The 20,951-nt window shown below is 39.4% G+C and overlaps 1 protein-coding gene across 1 annotated transcript in view; it reads right to left on the bottom strand.

Annotated features, from left to right (window-relative positions):
* Positions 1-16,547: 16,547 nt before the first annotated feature.
* Positions 16,548-20,951, bottom strand: part of Hsdl2 (hydroxysteroid dehydrogenase like 2) — a 34,103-nt gene continuing 29,699 nt past the window's right edge. Inside the window, exon 11 of the mRNA XM_052176568.1 lies at positions 16,548-17,543. Coding sequence (XP_052032528.1) covers positions 17,431-17,543 — 113 coding nt within the window. The 3' untranslated portion in view covers positions 16,548-17,430. The remainder of the gene's footprint in view (positions 17,544-20,951) is intronic.

Below are 20,951 nucleotides of genomic sequence, written 5' to 3'. Positions count from 1 at the left end.
AGGGCATAAATAAAATAAAATAAAATAAGTAAAAAACAAAAACAAAAAACCAAAACAAAACAGATTTTAGAAACATGAGAAAGAGAGAAGGAAAATGGATTTTAAAACTCTCCTAGGGCCAGGTAGAAATATAGAGATGTCCTGTTTCCTCTATGGAACCTACTGGAGATATTCTTAGTACTGTACAACAAGTGCTTCCCTCTCTCTATATTGTTTGTCTTTGGTGCATCAATTTGTCCACGTGTCAATTTGTGTCTGTCTTTGTTTTGTTGTTTGAATGATTGTTGTTCTATGTTTCATGTCGAAAAGAAAAAAATGGTAAAAATTTCATCTGCTGGCAGTCTATCTCTTAATCCAGTCTCAGTTTACACAGCAGAGGCTGATTTAAGCAGCCCAGCACTCAGCTAGAGAAAAAGCTGCCTTTAAAAGAGCCAACAGCCTCAAGTTCTATGGCAAGTGGGCTAATTGGTTTTTTTCCTAGAAAAATTCTGCAATTGTGATCATTGGGTCCAAAGTGCTTTTTTTCTCTTGAAATTACAGTTAGAAAAAGAAAAATTTGTTTGGTTTAAATTTATGAGATTCCTGTAATCGCTTCATTTTTTTTTCTAATTGGTCCTAAAGGTATAGGTATGTTTTGCATGCCTTGATTATAGAGTATTGGCTTATAAGTTATTGGGCATGATTTAAAAGATATAATGTTGGTAACAAAAGGTTAGTTTAAAAATGGTAACTCAGGGTTGGAGCCATCTTAAACAGCAACACATGGCATGACCCAACCTAGGAAAAACAGGCCTCTAAGATACTTCCAAAGTGGCATAAGATTTAAAACAATGCCTCTTTTAATAAGTTGCACTGTCATGCTTTCAAGCATAAAAATGGCAGACAAATTTTATATTGTGAAAATAATTCATTTGCCATTGATTTTAAAGAGAATAGACTGTTTATAATTGGGTTTTGCTTTCCAAAATTGTAGTTATGCTCTAATACTGCAAGAGAAAATTAAGAATTACAGTAAAAACCGCCAGTGTACCATTGACTGCAGTTTCCAGTCTGATTGAATTCTCACAATTCTTAACATATTTTGTAATTAAGATGATTATTGGAGTGATAAAGGTTCAAAACAGCTGTGGCCAGTATAGGCCTGTTGCAATTTTTTCACAAGTTTATTGGCTACAGTGATAGAAGCAAAATTTAATGCCCCCCTCCTCCCCTCCCCCCCCCAAGATTGAAAAGGAGATCTCAGTGGGAATTTATTTGATATCCAACAGGCTCCTTAGACTACTAAAAATTAGCTAGTAGAATTTTTCCAGGAACCCTCAAAAAAATAAATAAAAAAACAGGTTCCTTTTATTTGACCCTCACACTATGGAGTCTGGTTGCAGGCCGCTGCCTTGCAGGACAGGTGGGGTTGGGTCTGGCTTTAGACAATAGGCTCAGATTAGAAGATACTTAATTTGAGTTAATGCAAAGCTCAGAGCTGCCTCAGTGGAGGCTTGTGAGGTACTGCTTTTGTCTTGCAAACCACACTTAGGGAGTTTCTGGCCCAAAAGAATATTCCTGACAAATTTATCCAGGTGTGGTTCAAAATACAGTTCAAACTTAAAAATCTATGAAAGGTTAATAAGACTATGTAAAACTTATGAAGGCATTAAAATCTGGCCTGTCTCCTCCATACAAAATTACTATGGATTTAAAAGGTTTTTTTTTTTTTTTTTTTTTTTTTTTTTGCTTTACATTCTGATAATTGTAAAAGCATTTGCTTCTAATGAGCTAAGAGAGCCAATAGAGCAATTTCATTAGAAGGGTTTTCCTCAAGAAATGGCTGATAGTCTTTTTTTTTTTTTTTTTTTTTTTTTTTTTGAGACAGGGTTTCTCTGTATAGCCCTGGCTGTCCTGGAACTCACTCTGTAGACCAGGCTGGCCTCGAACTCAGAAATCCGCCTGCCTCTGCCTCCCACGTGCTGGGATTAAAGGTATGCGCCAACATCGCCCGGCCATGGCTGATAGTCTTAGCTTATGTGAGAAAATGTTTTGTCTCTGCCTCAATACAAGAAGCTAGGATTTTAAATCTTTCAGTGTATATTATTCATAGAATTTTATTATCGGCCTTTGCTCTTAACAATGGGTTCTAACATTTTTTTAAGTAGTTGTTGTTCCAAAAAAGATTCAAAGGTAGTATATCAATTATATTCTAAGCAAATTGACACAGAAAATTCAAATAAAGATAATTTGCTTATTCTAAATGATTTTTGAAGGTTGTTAGGATATATTAATTGACTTTATCTTATATTAACCTCATCCCAAGCTTGCCACAGGAGAACTTAAAACTCTGTTCTCAAGATAAATACAAAATAACTGAAAGACAAATAATTTGGAGGAACCTACTGTAATCATTAGCCAACAGTTTGTTATGTGTTCACTGCCATTCCTTGCCAAAGAGAACATTAATGTAAAATCATCTTTTTTCATCTCCAAGTTAAGTTTTAACATCCTCCAATAAAGATATTGGTGTGTTAATAAAATGTTATAAGATAAAATCATAAAGGTATTTTAAAGGGAATGCCTAAAGAACCTGATGAAACATTGTCCCTTGTTTCAGATGGCAATCAAATTGGTCTTTGCAGAATATTGATGGTTGGTCTATTGCAGGGCAAGCCTTTTGGGCAAAATGGATAATTGTTATCCAAAAGATAAGTTGTTAAAATTTGCTTCTATACATGCTTTTATATTTCCTATAGACTTATACATGCATCCCATAAAGAATGCATCTACTGTGGGAGTGAAGCTCATATAATTGGATCACATGTTTATTCTTTTGAGTTTCCCTCTGCTTCAGCACAGATAATTGACTTGAGTGCTGTAGCAGCTAATTTTAAAAGGTTAAAAATCAAGCCTTTAATTTGTATACTGATAGCCAGTGTGTGTGTGTGTGTAAAACCATGGCTTACAATTGCTTGAAATTGTTCCTTTCTTAGATACTGCTAATTCTTAAATTTTACAACTATTTGTACAAATACAAGTTAAAAAAAATATGTTCCTTTAAATAACTGTTCTCTGGACATTTGAGAACTGATCCAGGGGCTGGAGAAATGGCTCAGCTATTAAAGGCTAGGCTCACAACCAAAAATATAAGAGTTAATTCCCAGCAACCACACAGTGGCTCACAACCACCTGACAACCATTAAATAAGACCTGACACCCTCTTCTGATGTGTCTGAAGACAGCTACAGTATACTTATGTATAATAAATTAATACATCTTTAAAAAATGAGCTCATTCTAGATTGCCTGGATAAGACCTCTTAAGGCAAGGTCACAAAAGATTTATATCCCAGGCAGACTATAGGTCTTACATAGAAACAATTGGCCATACGATCATATTCTTTATATCATCAAAATCGTAATGGCTTGAAAATAATTTTAATTTTTAGAAAATGTGCACATCAAATTATAAAGACTTGTTCTTGGTGTCCTCAATTTCTACCTGTACCACATAACGGTGTTAATTCTAGAGGACTTAATCAATTATTATAAATGAATGGTACTCATATTTCTCATTTTAGAAAATTAAAATATGTACATGTGACTAATGATTCATTTTTAGGCTTTATAGTTGCAACTACTCTAACAGAAAAAGCAACTAAAATGCTACATTTATTTTCTATGCTTACATAATTGCCTACATTACTGTCTATGCTTGGTGTTCCAACTTAGATTAAAACAGATAATGGAACTGGCTATTTATTACAGTCATCAAACATTTGAGATGTCTTTGACATGAATTTAACAACAATTTAATTCTTTATAACCCTCAAGGATGAGGTAATATGGAAATTTTAAAACTATGTCTTCTTAAAAAACAAAAAGGGAAAAATTATATCCCCATGCATATTATTTAAATTATGCTTGTATATTTTTAAGAAAAATTTTAAAATTTGGATGCTAAGAAACTTCTTGCTGAGTGTCTATAGCATTCTGTAACTAGGCATAGTGATGCCTAGGTGAGATGGAAAGACCCAATAATTGGCATATGGCATGATCCTGATCAGTTATTTTAATATGGGGAAGAAGGCATGTTTGTGGGGTTTTTTTCCACAAAATGCTGCAGAAGCATGCTAGCTGCCAGAGTGATTGGTGTGACATGCTAAAGATAATGCTGACCTGTGGGCTTGCTGAGTGCCTTGACAATGGTGACAGGAAAGCTGTATTGGGTGTATGTTCTCGACCCACTTTACTTGCCTATGTCCCAGATTAGATAAACTGCCTTGCTTCAAGCTTTTAGACCTTGTGGGACAGAACATGGAGACTATTAAAACTGACTTAGAAAAAATTAATCTAAAGGAGGAGTTATAATGACGCTTCTCTTTCCTTTAATCAGCTGACTCAATCATAGACTGGTCTAGAAATAAATCCAATATTGGAGATTCTAATTATGAAGATTGCTAATAATCTTTATCAGCCAGCTGAGTTAATTTAAAATATAGTGTCCACTCTTCCTGAAAAATAACTGCTTATCTGTTGATTCACAAAGCTACCCTTCCCCACCCCAGAGACTAGCTTTTGTGTCTGATAGCTGCTAAATTGCAGCTGAATTCTCAGAGCCACTTCCTCCACACTAGGAAGTCAGGCTTGGTGTCTGAAAGTTCCTAATTTGCAATTGAATGAGATACCTTGGGCCATCCAAAGACAAGTTAATTCTGTTTGCTTCTAACTCTTGACCTTCTCTTTTAATCGGACTGGCTGCTTCCACCCAGGCTAACCTGGATTGAAACTTGGTGTGTCTGTTAAAGACACTTGGAGAGCATTTGTCACAAATTGACTATCTAGCATCAAAACATATATAAGTAGATCTCCTTTTAGGAGCCACATAGAACTCAGGTCTATGTGTGTCTGCTTATGAGCCGACATGGGCGCCAGTGAGAGGCAAAAGGCAAAGCACTGCAAGGGGAGGACCATGTTTTTCTGTCTCTGAGTTCCCTGTGAAGCAAACCTGATTGCATAGAGGTTGGTGTTTAGAGGCACTCCTTAAAATAACAGCAAGGAAGCCTAAAACTTCTCCTCCATAAAAAAGACACCATAAAGTATATAGGAGGAGCAGGTCAATATTTCCCTCCATTGTTAATGCCCACTGTCTTTTGACAGATGTTTATCCACATGGTTGTTACCTCCTCTTCTTAAAACTAATAAAAATGGAGGAGATGTAGAGAGCCGTATTGGGGTGCTATGCCACCTGGCGTGACTGACATTGACCAAGGTGAAGTTACTCTCCCAGTCTTTGAGCAGGAATTCCTGTGCTAGCCATAATCCCCTCCACCTAGGGTAGAGCACTCAGACCAAGGTGAAGCCCATTGTTCTCCAATGATAGCAGTTTCCTGAGAGACACTAGCCAGCACCTGACACCAGCCTCTGGCAGAGCAAACGAACCAGTTCTGCAGACCTGTTTGTAGTCTTTGGGGGAAGGGTCTTCCCTGGCCTATATATATTTGGAGACTTCCATTAAACTTTGAGTCTTGAGCAGGAAATCTTGTCTTGACTCCATGTTTCTCTCACCACCCTGTTCCTTTTTGTTTGGTTAGTTTTTTGGTTTTTTGGTTTTTTGGATTCGGTTTTTTGAGACAGGGTTTCTCTGTATAGCCCTGGCTGTCTTGGAACTCACTCTGTAGACCAGGCTGGCCTTGAACTCAGAAATCTGCCTGCCTCTGCCCCCCAGAGTGCTGGGATTACAGGCGTGCGCCACCACCGCCCGGCTACTACCCTATTCCTATCCCCAGATTTCCTTCCAGGGAACCCGCTAACCAGTTCAAATGTAGCTGCGGGCGGCTACACCCAACCACACCAAAACATACATATGCAAATGCATAAGAAATATTAAAAAAACTTTAATAAAAATTAAATCTCATACTGTTTTAAGTTAGTGTACTATTTTGTTGTGCTGAATTCACAGCTATCACAGATTAGATAGATCTGCCAATAGTGGCATGCAGGTTTAAATATAATTAGGCAGTGGTAGTACAATTTTAACCCCAGCACTTGGGAGGCAGAGGCTAACTACTGAGTTCTAGGACAGGCAGGGCTACACAGAGAAACCCTGTCTTGAAAAAAAAAAGATTTAAATATATTTAACATAACCAGTATATATTAAGCGATTAAGAAGCTAAGTTTTAAATTCTACTTTTGCCCCCAAGTAACTATATACTATTAAAAATAGTCATTCTATATGCCAGTTTGCTCCAAAGAACTTGTGGATTCCTTACCTGCAAAACAAGCAACAAAAAAACCAAGCAATGAAAAGAAACTGCTACAGAAAACATTGTAAAACAGATATCTTTAGCTGTCTCGTGGTGCTGGATAGTTTTATGTCAACTTCACACAAGCTGGGGTCATCTAAGAGGAGGCAGACTCAACTGAGATAATGCTTCCATAAGGTTTGGCTGTAGGCAAGCTTGTAAGAAATTTTCTTAATTAGTGGTTGATGTGGGAAGGTCCAGCCTACTATGGTGCCATCCCTAGACTGGTGGTCCCAGGTTCTGGAGGAAAGCAGGCTGAGCAAGCCATGAGGAACAAGCCAGAAAGTAGCACTCCTCCATGGCCTCTACATCAGCTCCTGCCTGGATTCCTACCCTGCATGAATTCCTGTCCTGACTTCCTTTAATGATAAACTGTGATGTGGAAATATAAGCCAAATAAGTGCTTTCCTCCACAACTTGCTTTTGGTGTTTCATCACAGCAGTAGTAATCCTAACTAAGACACTACTGGAAAGAGTTATTAAATAGGAAGGTGGTCCTGGTTAAACACATCAGTGTCTCAACTGAGGCTGTTTATGAACCAGATTGTCTTGAGAAAAATCAGATCAAATTGGTCCCACCAGTGCCACAACTAAACCCTGAGCTACTTCCATCCCTGGTTGATGAAGTTCCAATATTCTGTCTGTGAAAAGTAAATCTTTGGTGGAGGAGCTTTTAAAATTTTGTATTACATAATATCTGGCATCACATATATGACAAGATAAAAGCATAAAAACCAAAATGAAAAAAAGGACAGTCAAAAATATTTACATATGTCCCAGATGTCCTGGTCAATAGATAGACCCTTATAATAGCTGTGTTTAATATTATCAAGGCATACATGACAGAATGGAACTTTTAGTACACATTAGGATTTTAAAATAACCAATAGAGTCCACTGGGGACATATAAACCAAAACCACAATAGGGTGCTGTGATAGTTTGAATGTGCTTGGCTCAAAGAATGGCACTATTTGAAGATGTGGCCTTGTTGGGGTAGGTGTGACACAGTGGGGTTTTGTTTTTTTTTTAACATTTATTTATTTTATTATAAGTAAGTACACTGTAGCTATCTTCAGACACTCCAGAAGAGGGTGTCAGATCTTGTTATGGATGGTTGTGAGCCACCATGTAGTTGCTGGGATTTGAATTCAGGACCTTTGGAAAAGTAGTCAGTGCTCTTAACTACTGAGCCATCTCTCCAGCGTGCCAACACTGTGGGTTTTAATACCTTAGTCTTAGCTGGCTGGAAGCCATTCTTCTCCTAACAGCCTTCAAATGAAGATGTAGAATTCTCAGATTGTCCTGTTCCATGCCTGCCTGTATGCTGCCATGCCCCTACTTTGATGATAATCAACTGAACTTCTGAACATGTAAGCCAGCCCCAATTAAATGTTATCCTTATAAGAGTTGCCATGATCTTGGTGTCTGTTCACAGCAGTAAAACCCTAACTAAGACAGAAGCTGGTACCAGGAGTGGGGTATTGCTATGATAGGCATGACTATGCTTTTGTTTGGCAGAATGTGGATTTGGGACCTTTGGACTTGGAAAGCAGTGGGATCCTTTAAGTGGGGCTTAATGGACTATTCTAGTAGGAATATAGAAGATGTTGTTGCTGAGAGTGATTTGAACTGGGCAGACTAGGCCCAAGAGGTTTCAATGAAGAATTTCACTATGTGGCATAGAGACTCTGTTTCTAGTATTTTGGTTAAGAATGTAACTGCTTTCTGCCATTGGCCAAAGAGACTGCCTGAGACTAAGATGAAGAGATTAAGATTAGTTGCTTTGAAAAAGGAAATCTCAAAACAGCCTGCTATAAATTCTGTCACATGAGTACTAATGTTCACTCTTATCAAGAGCATTTTTATGAAAAGGAGCAAGCTGAGAAAAATATATATGGTTTAAGTATTAAAGGACACTAGGAAGTAGAATGGAACTGAATCTTATATCCTAGGATATAACAAATTAAGGGAGTAGGACTTTGTGGCAAGATCCCACCCAGCTAAATTTAGGTTCAGGCAGGGTTGTACAGTACTTTAATTCCAGGAAACAAAGCCAAGCAAATCTCTGAGTTCAAGGCCAGCCTGGGACAGAGCAAGTTCTAGGTGAAAAAAAGCTTAAGTTCAGGTGTGGTAGTACACACCTTTAATTGTAGCATTCAGGAGATAGTCATGCAGATCTCTGAGTTTAAGGACAATCTACAGAGCAAGTTCCCTGACAGCCAAGTTTAGGCTGTGAAAGAGTTGGAAAACAGAAAGCTGATAATAGAATAAGGGGGACCATGTTCCATCCCCAGCAAGCAGCAGAACATGGCAGCTTTAGGTATGTGGCTCTGACTTTAGAGTCCAGAATAGAAGGGACTACTGGGACAATTGGTGCTGGTTAGCTGGAACTAAGGAAGCAGTGATGAAGAAGACACCAGCATCACTAAGGTAAAAATTTCTGGGAAGTATTTTCTGAGATCTCAAAAAAGCTGTGTTCCAGAGATAGCCAAGGTTGTACCTCATGCTTTAGCTGGACTTGGTAAAGTATAAGAGTCACCCAAGTGGTACTGTTTTTGAAGGTATGAATGGGTCATAAAGAACTGCTGAGGCTTGGCACTGTGAGAGGTCAGGGAAGGCCTCTGGTGAAGGTGCAGCTTCAGTTCTAATTGATGTCCCAGGACTGAAGGAGTTATGCAAAGGAGTTGAGGCTTGGCACCATGAAAAGAGCCTTTGAGAGGCTATTGGTGAAGCCTAGTTGCAGGAGAAGACCCCTGAGTATTGGAGATGCCTATACTTTGGGATGACCAAGATCAGCATCAGTGATGGAGTAGAGTCAACCAGAGCCTATAGAGCTACAGAGTATAGAGCTGGAGATGTGACCGAAGCCCTTAGGAGGAGCCCAGAAGATCATGTGCGAATCCCAGACATTGGAACAAGAAGCTGTAACACTGAAGTTGCCTTGGAGACCCCAAGATGTTGAAGATGACAGAACTGTGGTCTATCTGCTGAGGAAAGCTGCTAACAGGGAGTGGAACCAGCCCAGGAGAAAGAACTTTGTTCCAGTCAACAGGGAAGAAAAAGGAGTGGAGATCTGAAGACTCCCTTGACATCAGACATGAAGATATAGAGTTTGGAGTTTGCCCAGCTGTTTTCTTGTCTTGCTTTGGGCATTACTGATAAGTGATTGGATTGATCTCAGAAGAGACTTTGAAATTTGGAATTTAAACATTGTTGAGACTGCTATGGATTATGGGGATTTTGGAAGCTGAACTAAATGTATTTTTTTATTATACTATGGCTAGGTATAGCCCCCATAAACTCATGTGTTTGAACAAGCCTATGGGGACCAAGGAGTAGAATGTGGTAGAAATATGCTTGGGTCAGCAAGTTCCACTATTTGGAGGGGTGTCCTTGTTGGGGTAGGTATGTCACTATGGATGTGGGTGTTAATACCTTAGTCCTAGATGCCTGGAAGCCAGTCTTATCGCAGCCTTCAGGTGAAGATGTAGAACTCTCAGCTCCTCCTGCAACATTCCTGCCTATACACTGCCATGTTCCCACCTTGATGATAATGGACTGAACCTCTGAACATGCAAGCCAGCCCAAATTAAATGTTGTTTTTTCTAAGAGCTGCCCTGGTCATGGTGTCTATTCACAGCAGCAAATCCCTAAGACAGATGGCAAGTGTGCATCTAAGATGAATACGACAAAGGCAGGAGACATGCTCTGATAAGGATGTAGGTAGGAGGGGCTGGTGAGATGGCTCAGCAGTTAAGAACACTGACTGCTCTCCAGAAGGTCCTGAGTTTAAATCCCAGCAAGTACACTGGGATATAATATTAATAATAATAGATAAATCTTTAAAATAAATAAATAAAATGACTAAAACAGCCATAGGCTAAACAAACAAACAAACAAAAAAAAAACTACTACCACCACCAACAAAAAACCCCTTCAGCCTAACCATATCTTGGATGGGTCATGCAGGTCTCTTAAAAAAAAAAAAAAGGCACAGGAAGCCAGATATCCATCCAGCAGCACAGAGGAGGTAGCCAGCACAGGTGAGACCTGCCCTGCAGCTCAGATGAGCCTGTCCGGAGGCCTCTGGCAGGAGCCTTCTAGTTTCTGCCTCTGGCTTGGGAACATCCCTTGCCACAGCACCATCTCAAAGTGGTGCAAGAAGCCAGCTATACACCCAGTGGTGTGGAGGAGACAGCCAGCACAACCTGCACCCAGAGTTGATTGGGGCCACAGAGCTACATACCCAAATACAACTACAAGAGAGTGGATCTTGCAGTTCTTACATACTGGTGTACACAGAGAGAACGGGTCTCTTAGGAGCACAGAGAAGGCACAGTTAGAGACAGCAGCACCAGCTAACACCAGAGATAACCAGATGGCAAAAGGCAAACGCAAGAACATCACCAACAGAAACCAAGGCAACATGGCATCATCTGAACCAAGTTCTCCAACAATAGCAAGTCCTGGATACCTCAAAACACCAGAAAAGCAAGACCTGGATTTAAAAATCACACCTCATGATGCTGTTAGGGGATTTCAAGAAGGACGTTAATAACTCCCTTAAAAAAATACAGGAGAACGTGAACCAACAGGTAGAAGCCCTTCAAAAGGAAACACAAAAATCTCTTAAAGAAATACAGGAGAACATGGGTCAACAGATAGAAGCCCATAAAGAGGAAACACAAAAATCACTTAAAGAAATACAGGAGAACATGGATCAACAGGCAGAAGTCCTGAAAGAGGCAACGCAAAAATCCCTTAAAGAAGTACAGGAAAACGCAAACAAACAAGTGAAAAAGCTGAGCAAAACCATCCAGTATCTAAAAACAGAAGTAGAAACAACTAAGAAATCACAAAGGGAGACAAATTTGGAGATAGAAAACCTTGGAAAGCCAGGTGGTGGTGGTGCACGCCTGTAATCCCAGCACTCTAGGAGGCGGAGGCAGACAGATTTCTGAGTTCGAGGCCAGCCTGGTCTAGCCAGTGAGTTCCAGGACAGCCAGGGCTATACAGAGAAACCCTGTCTCCAAAAAACCAAATCCAAAAAAAAAAAAAAAAAAAAAAAAAAAAAAAAAAAAAAAAAACCTTGGAAAGAAATGAGGTGTGATAGATGCAAACAACAACAGAATACAAGAGATAGAAGAAAGAATCTCAGGTGCTGAAGATACCATAGAAAGCATTGACTCAACAGTCAAAGAAAATGCAAAATGCAAAAAGCTTGTAACCCAAAACATCCAGGAAATCCAGGACACAATGAGGAGACCAAACCTAAGGATTATAGGTATAGAAGAGAGTGAAGATTTACAACTTAATGGGCTAGTAAATATCTTAACAAAATTATAGAAGAAAACTTCCCTAACCTAAAAAGAGAGATGCTCATGAATGTACAAGAAGCCTACAGAACTCCAAACAGACTGGATCAAAACAGAAATACTGCCCATCACATAATAATCAAAACATCAAATGTACTAAACAAAGAAAGATTTAAAGCAGTAAGAGAAAAAGGCCAAGTAACATATAGAGGAAGACCTATCAGAATTAGACCAGACCTCACCAGAGACCATGACAGCTAGAAGATCCTGCCCAGATCTCATACAGATCTCATAAGAGAACACAAATGCCAGCCCAGACTACTATACCCAGCAAAACTCTCAATCACCATAGAAGGAGAAATCAAGATATTCCATGATAAAACCAAATTTATACAATATCTTTCCACAAATCCAGCCCTACAAAGGATAATAGATGGAAACCTCCTAATGCAAGAAGGGCAACTACACCCTAGAAAAAGCAAGACAGTAATCTTCTTTCAACAAACCCAAAAGAAGATAAGCACTCAAACATAAAAATAGCATCAAAAATGATAGGAAACAATAATTACCCTTCCTTAATATCTCTTAACATCAATGGACTCAATTCCCCAATAAAAAGACATAGACTAATGAACTGAATATGTAAATAGGACCCAGTATTTTGCTGCATACTCACCTCAGTGTCAAAGACAAACACTACCTCAGAGTAAAAGGCTGGAAGACAATTTTCCAAGCAAATGGTCCCAGGAAACAAGCTGGAGTAGCCACCCTAATATCAGATAAAATTGACTTTCAACCTAAAGTCATCAAAAAAGACATGGAAGGACACTTCATACTCATCAAAGGAAAAATCCACCAAGAAGAACTCTTAATTCTGAACATCAATGCTCCAAATGCAAGGGCATCTTCATTCATAAAAGAAACTTTACTAAAGTGGCCATATATAAAATTAACTCAAGCAAATCAGTAGCCTTCCTATACTCAAAAAATAAACAGGTCGAGAAAGAAATTGGGGAAATGACTCGCTTCAAAATAGTCACAAAAAATATAAAATACCTGGGGGTGACTCTAGCCAAAGTGAAAGATCTGTATGACAAGAACTTCAAGTCTCTAAATAAAGAAATAGAAGAAGACCTCAGAAAATGGAAAGATCTCCCATGCTTGTGGATTGCCAGGATTAATATAGTAAAAATGGCCATCTTGCCAAAAGCAATACACAAATTCAATGCAATCCCCATCAAAATCCCAACTCAGTTCTTCATAGAGCTAGAAAGAGCAATTCACAAATTCATCTGGAATAACAAAAAACCCAGGATAGCTAAAACTATTCTCAACAGCAGAAGAACTGGGGGAATCAATATCCCAGACCTCAAGCAGTACTACAGAGCAATAGTGTTAAAAAACTGCATGGCATTGGTACAGTGACAGGCAGGTAGATCAGTGGAATAGAATTGAAGACCCAGAAATGAACCCACATACCTATGGTCACTTGATCTTTGACAAAGGAGCTAATTTTATCCAGTGGAAAAAAGATAGCCTCTCCAACAAATGGTGCTGGCTCAACTGGAGGCTAGAATGCAGAAGAATGCAAATCGATCCATTCTTATCCCCTTGTATTAAGCTCAAGTCCAAGTGAATCAAGGACCTCTACATAAAACCACATACACTGCAATTAATAGAAAAAAAAACTGGGGAAGAGCCTTGAACACATAGGCACAGGGAAATTTTCCTGAACAGAACTCCAATAGCCTATGCCCTAAGATCAAGAATTGACAAATGGGACCGCATAAAATTACAAAGTATCTGTAAAGGAAAGGATACTGTCAATAGGACAAAACTGCAACAAACAAATCAGGCAAAGATCTTTACCAACCCTACACTCAACAGAGGGCTAATATCCAATATATACAAAGAACTCAAGAAGTTAGACTCCAGAGAATCAAATAACCCTATTAAAAAAATGGTGTACAGAGCTAAGCAAAGAATTTTCATCTGAGGAATATCGAATGGCTGAGAAGCACCTAAAGAAATGTTCAACATTCTTAGTCATCAGGGAAATGCAAATCAAAACAACTTTGAGATTTCACCTCACACCAGTCAGAATGGCTAAGATAAAGAACTCAGGAGACAGCAGGTGCTAGAGAGGTTGTGGAGAGAGAGGAACACTCCTCTACTGCTGGTGGGATTGCAAGCTGGTAAAACCTCTCTGGAAATCAGTCTGGCGGTTCCTCAGAAAACTGGGCCTAATACTATCGGAGGACTCTGCTATACCACTCCTGGGCATATACCCAGAAGATTCTCCCACATGTAATAAGGACACATGCTCCACTATGTTCATAGCCACCCTATTTATAATAGCCAGAAGCTGGAAAGAACCCAGATGTCCCTCAATGGAGGAATGGATACAGAAAATGTGGTATATATACACAATGGAGTACTATTCAGCCATTAAAAACAATGAATTCATGAAATTCTTAGACAAATGGAACTGGAGAATATCATCCTGAGTGAGGTAACCCAATCACAAAAGAACACTCATGGTATGTACTCACTGATAAGTGGATATTACCCTAGAAGCTTGGAATACCCAAGACACAATTCACGTATCAAATGATGCCCAAGAAAGAGGAAGAACAAAGTATGGATACTCTAGTCCTTCTTAAAAAGAGGAACAAAATGCCCACAGGAGATAGAGACAAAGTGTGGAGCAGAGTTTGAAGGAAAGACCATCCAAATACTATCCCACCTAGGAATCCATCCCATATACAATTACAAAACCCAGACACTATTGTGGATGCCCACAAGTACTTGCTGACAGAGCTGGATATAGCTGTCACCTGGCAGGCTCTGCTAGTGCATAACAAATAGAGGGGGAAACTAGTGAACTGAGCACAGTCTGCCATTGAACTGAGCACAGGGTTCCCCAATGGATGAGATAGAGAAAGGACCAAAGGAGCTGAAGGGGTTTGCAGTGCCATAGGAGGGACAACAATATGAGTCACTAAGTACTCCGAGAGCTCCCAGGGACAAAATCATCAACCAAAGAGTGGACATGGAGCATGGAGCTACCCATGGCCCCAGACATGGCAGCAGAGGACAGTCTTGTTGGACACCAAATGAGGGAGAAGCCCTTGGTCCTGGAAAAACTTGATACTGTAGTGTAGAGGAATACCAGACAGGGAAGTGGGAGGGGAAAGGCTTATGGGATTTTGGGGGGAGGGGGAACCATGAAACGGGACAACATTTGAAGTGTAAATAAAGAATATACCTAATTAAAAAGAGAGAAGGGGGGGGGAAAGGATGGGGGTAGGAGAACTCTGTTTTGGAAATGGCAATTCTGCCATTTCCTGTCGTATGGAAAAATTACCATACAATGCTGCAGAACTTCTAGGTATATAACCAAGAAAAGTGAAAATATATCAGCACAAATAATTTAAATACCATTCACAGGCAGCATTATAGATAATAGGCCCAAACTTGGAAAAACTCAAATGTCCATCAATCTGTATAATTTAGTTGACAGAAAACAGGAATGAAGTAATGTTCATTGTGATTTTGTTGTGTGTGTTTTTTAAAATATAACCCACAATAGTGACATTCTAGAGCCATGACCAAAAGTTAGATTCAGGATCCAAAATGAATAAAGCACGAACTTATTCTCAAGAAGGTAAGACGTGCTGACAGGAGGCGAACACATCTGGAGAGAGCAGGACATTTAACTAGTGGGCAAGAAAGAGGCAGAAAGAAATGAAATTGGGACTGAAGAGATTACCCAGTGGTGAGGAGTTCTTATTGTTCTTGCAAAAGACCTAGGATTGGTTCCAGCACCCATACTACACACATAACCATCTGTAACTTGTTCCAGGAGCCTGATGCCCTCTTCTGATCTCCATGGGTACCAAGCACACACGGCACACATATATACAGCACTTATAAACATAAAGTAATTTTTAAAAAGAAATGAAATCTTTGGTGCCGTGTTTGTTCATTAGGTCCACTGACAGGTTGGGTGGCTTTTGAAAACATTAGCAAAGAGATTTTTTTTCCAAGACTTTATGATGATGTTCTATTAGGTTTGTTGTTTTTGTTTTAATTGTGGTCAGTAGCTGTCAAGTATGTTTGGTTTGAGTCACAGGTATGTAAAACAAACGGACTATATCATCAACTACTGTAGCAGAATTTTAGCAGAGCCAATATACCTGGCATGAATTCCTGTGTGAGAAGGAAAGGTTTGAGTCTCCCAAAGGTGACAGGGCACAGCAGAATTTCAAGTAAATTAGGTTAAGCCCCCAAATGAATGTCAAACAACAAATGTATCAAACAAACTTTGAAATCTATATGGCATGAATAAACCTTGAGAATATTGCACCAAGTGAAGGAAGCCTATTAGGAAAGCGATGAAGTGTGACTCTCCACATTATGTCCAGAACAGACAAGGCAGCAGCAAGAGGAAGTTGTATAGGACTGAACTCTTTTGTTGAGGGGGGACATATACTGAAGTGTGTGTTTGGGAAAGGGTAATAAAATAATCTGATTGGGGCCTGCAAGATGGCTCAGTATGCAAAGGCTTGATGACCTGAGGACCCACATGGCAGAAGGTAAGAACTGATTCCCCACAAGTGATTCCCTGACTCCACACAGGATACAAAAGAAAGAAGGGATGGAGGGAGAGGAAAAGGTAAGGTTTTTTTAAAGGTTCTAATGCATTGTGATGAGGGTTTCCTAACTCTGGAGGTGGGGGAACATTGTATTATATGCTTAGTGAATAAATTATATAGTGATTTCTGTATTAATAAAATTGGTTTTGTTTTGTATTGTGGAATTTTTAAGACAGGTCTTACTTTATTCCTCAGGTTGGGGAATTTTGTTCTTTCCATCAGTAGTCACCATTATATTGGTGGGTCCATACAGTATGACGAGAAAAAGAAATAAAAGGCACATAGAATGAAAAAAAAAGATAAATTCATCTTTATTTAAAGTTACATGATTTAAAGAATCGGTTTTTAAGAAGCCGCTAAAGGTAATGAGTAGATCTAACTACTGTAGGGCATAAAAATTATACTTTAGTACGTTAGTGCTTGAAAACTCAATAAAGCCAGGCATTGCATCTCATGTCTATGATAACAGCACTAAGAAAGCTAAGGCAGGAGGGCTGACTCGAGTTTAAGGCTGGTTGGGTTAACCCATTTGGAAAAAAGGGAAAAGCTGAAAATTTTAAATTAAAATTTTGCCTGCAAGTATCATGTACTGAAATTTATAAAAAACACTGGCAGGCAAAACAAAAGTCCTTTAAAAGAAAAAAGGCAGGTAGTGGGACACACCTTCAATTGAAGCACTCAGGAGGCAGAGGCAGGCAGATCTCTGTGAGTATGAGGCCAGCCTGGTCTATAGGGTGAGTCCCAAGCCAGTCAGGGTTACAGAAAGAAATGATACTGTAGTCCCTCACCCAACTTTCACCCAACTGTCTGTATGAAGATAAAGTAGCTTCATTTTACTTAAGAAGTTTTGTACACAGCTAAGTTTATTGCTTGATACCAACTGGTTGTTCATGATACATACTTTTCCGCAAGAAGGCAATGAATGAAATAAAGGCATAGAGGGGAAAATTGGGGAAAACCACAATATATTAGGATGTCACTTAATTAAACTTGTCCTTGATTAGTTAGTTGTTTTAGTTACAATTTCAAGTCTTATAGATACAGAAATTCTACTTCTTTCCAGAAAAAAACTTATATGTCCTTATAAGACAGTGGGGGAGACAACAGACTTGTAACTGCTGAGCTTTTTCACTTCGGAGGAGAAATGTCAACACTGGTACTTCTTGTCCTTCACAGTCTGGAATTCATGTGGGTCATTAGCTTCTCCAATTTGATTGCTAGGGCTATGTTTCCTTTAATCTTCAACTTTCCTGACATAAATGCCATGGTTGGCTTTAATTTCCCTGAAATGAGAAAGAAGACAGAGAAAGCAGCATTAGTGCCCTAAGGAGTCTGCTACTTGAAGAACGTGCACTCCAGGAAGAATTCCCAGAGTTAGATAAATCCCAGAGCACAGCGATGTCTACACAGCACTTCATATTACTATCTAGGGAGTCTCATTTCCTGACTTGGATGTTAACAGTACAATACAAAAGATAACATAAGAATCAGAAGAAAATGGCAAGAAGCTGAAGATACTACAACCGCTGGTTACAGTACTAAAGAGACATCGGCCTCAGTAAATTCTGGTAGGCAAATACTATGTTATTTAATTTTCCAATCTGTTATAGCTCATTAAACTCTTTAACTACCTCAAGTTTAAATTCAAGAAATCAAATGGTGTAAAAGTATATAAAATATTTACAAATGATTATTAAGCTGGCCATGGCAGCATATATCTTATAACCCTAGCACTTGGGGTCTGAGTCAGGAGGATCATAAGTTCAAAGCCAGCCTGAGCTTAACAGTGACATTGTGACAAGACAAACAACTAAGACCATTAAATATATAATGGTTAGGAGCTGGGGAGATGCCTCACTGGGTAAAGTACTCGCTGCACAGGTGTTAGGACCTCAGTGCAAATCCTCAGAGCCCCAGGAAAGCTGGGCACTATAGTGCACACCTGCAATTCTAGTGGTCCTACTTTGAGATGGGAAGCAGAGACAGCTTTCCATGGAAGCTTGTGGAAAGCTAGCATGGCATATACAGTAATAAACAACAAAGACACCTGGTATAAAGCTGAAAGGTGAGGACTGACACCCAAGGCTGTCTCTGACATCTATGCATGCACAGTAGTACCTGAACATGTGTACTCATATGAACATGGAAACACATTGCTAAACATTTTTATATTTAGTATAGTGTATGTAGGGATGGAGATATAGCTCAGTGGTTAAGAGGTCTTTCAGAAGATCTGAGTTTGTTTTCTAGAATCTATGTCCAGTGGCTCACAAACGCCCATCACTCCAGTTCCAGGGGATCTGATGCTTCTGGTCTGTGAGGATGGGCGCGTGCGCGCACACACACACACACACACACACAATTTAAGAAATTATTTTTTAAGTATAGTCTACAAACACAAAAGTTCATGTTAGCATTTTTCAACCAGAGAAATGTAGGTATTACAAACAGAATTATAGCTATGTAATCCCAACACTTGGGAGGCAGAAGCAGGTGGATCTCTGAGTTTAAGGCCAGCTGGTCTACAGAACAAGTTCTAGGATGTCAGGGCTACACAGGGAAACCCTGTCTCCAAAAATTAAAACGAAAGAAAGAGAAAGAGGGAGGGATGGAGGAGAGAAAGAGGGAGGGAGGGAGGGAGGGAGGGAGGGAGGGGAAGAGAGAGGGAAGGAGGGAAGGGGAGAGAGAGAAAAAGAGAGAGAGAATCATAGCAACTGACAAACAATATTTATCTATACAGAAAAATACCCTCCCTTTTTCTTTTTACTATTAATTCAGCATCAGTTCAATCTGGAGCATAAGGTTAATAGGAAAACTGAAGCTCAAAGAGGATTTTAAGTTGGCCAAAGCCATACAGCTCATGACAGTGCTTCAGGTATGTTCAACTATTGAATCTAGACTTAAATGTATCAAGTAAAAATGTAGTCTTAACACAGGGATTGTAGGTTAAATGCAGATGTCTCCTGCAGGCTCCTTTATTTGAACATCTGGTTCCCAAACTGTGGTGTTAGTTAGGTGTGAGGATACAAAATTTGTCAGATGTTAAGCTTGCTGCAGGAAGAATACCATTTTAAGGAGGCTTTGAGAATTCACAGCCTCCCCACTCCCAGCCCCCCCCCCCCCCCATGTGCAGCTGAGACGTGAGCTCTCTGCTTCTGTGCACCTGCTGCCACACCTCCCCCATGGGCACTTCCTCTGGAATCAGGAGGCAAGTAAACTCTCCATTACATAAGCTGCCTTGGTCATGGTATTTTAACACACTTATCATCAGAAAAGTAACTAGCACACAGGCAAAGCTTTGCAACTCCAAGCTTGTCAGGGAGTCTTGAATACAACACTAAAAGCATAAGCAACAACAAAAAGGTAAATCTATACTCCTATCAAAATTTTTAAAATGTTCCTTCAAAATACATCATCAGGAAAGTGAATGAGAGGCTGGAGGGATGGCTCAGTGGTTAAGAGCACTGGCTGCTCTTCCAGAGGTCCTGAGTTCAATTCCCAGCATCTACAAGGCAGCCCACAACCATCTGTAATAAGATCTGATGCCCTTTATGGCATGCAGGCATACATGCAGACAGAGCATTTATGTATGGAAAATAAATAAATCTTAAAAAAGAAACTGAATAAAAACCAGAAGCATTTACATATAATACACCTTGAACTATAAGTATAATTCTTAAAATTCATGGACAAAACACAACTCAAAACCCTTCGTTTAAAGAAGGGAGTTAAAGAGATGTCTCAGTGGCTAAGAGCACTTGCTATTCTAGAAAACTTGGGTTTGCTCCCCAGCATCCACATGGGGGCTCACAGCAGTCTGCAACTCGACCCCAGTTCAAGGGGATCTGACACCCTCCTTTGGTCTCCATGGGTACCAGGCATGCAAGTGGTGCTCGGACATACATGCAAGCAAAATGCCCATACACATAATACTAAAGCCTGTAAAAGAAAGGCTGAATAAACATTTCTATAAGACATTACCCAGATAACCAATAAGCATATTTTTAAAGGTTCGATACCATTAGCAATTTGGGGAAATCCAAACCAAAACTTAAAGATTCTAGTAGGATGATAATCATTTTTTAAAAACAATAGAACTAAACACCAGTGCTGTCAGAGGCAAGAATTAAGCAACAAAGTCTTACATTCCCTGGAGAAATGGGAATGACAGTGCCACAGAATAGCCCAAAACAGAACACAGTCCCCAAGCTCCACAAAGCCTGCCAGTGCTGAGTATAAACAGTGTGTGCTGTGAGAGGCATGATGGCACGTGTCTGTAATCCAGCACTTTGGGGGTGGAAACAAGACTCTCAGAGGTGGAAGGCCAACCTCAGCTATACAGCAAATTTGAGGACAGCCTGGGCTACCTGTCTGATAAAGAAAATAATATGGTAGAGCCATATGACTAAATATGCAACAAGGAGAATAAATAGAACTATTGATACATAAATGAATCTTAAAACCTTAAGCTGAAAAAAGCCAGATGTGCAATACTATACACTTTTATTCCACTTACAAAAAATGAATGTAAAAACAGGAAGCAATAATATCTTGTTAGCTATGGATTGAATGGAAATAGGAACTGACTATATAAGGAGAATTTCCAAAATAATAGAAATATTGTCAAAGTCGAGCTTATTTGTAGATGACTAACTCTAAAAATATACTAAGAATCATGTTCATTTATTTTA

Source organism: Apodemus sylvaticus, chromosome 3 (genome assembly GCF_947179515.1).
Source record: "Apodemus sylvaticus chromosome 3, mApoSyl1.1, whole genome shotgun sequence".
Lineage (NCBI taxonomy): Eukaryota > Metazoa > Chordata > Mammalia > Rodentia > Muridae > Apodemus > Apodemus sylvaticus.
This window is presented reverse-complemented; position numbering and strand designations above follow the sequence as displayed.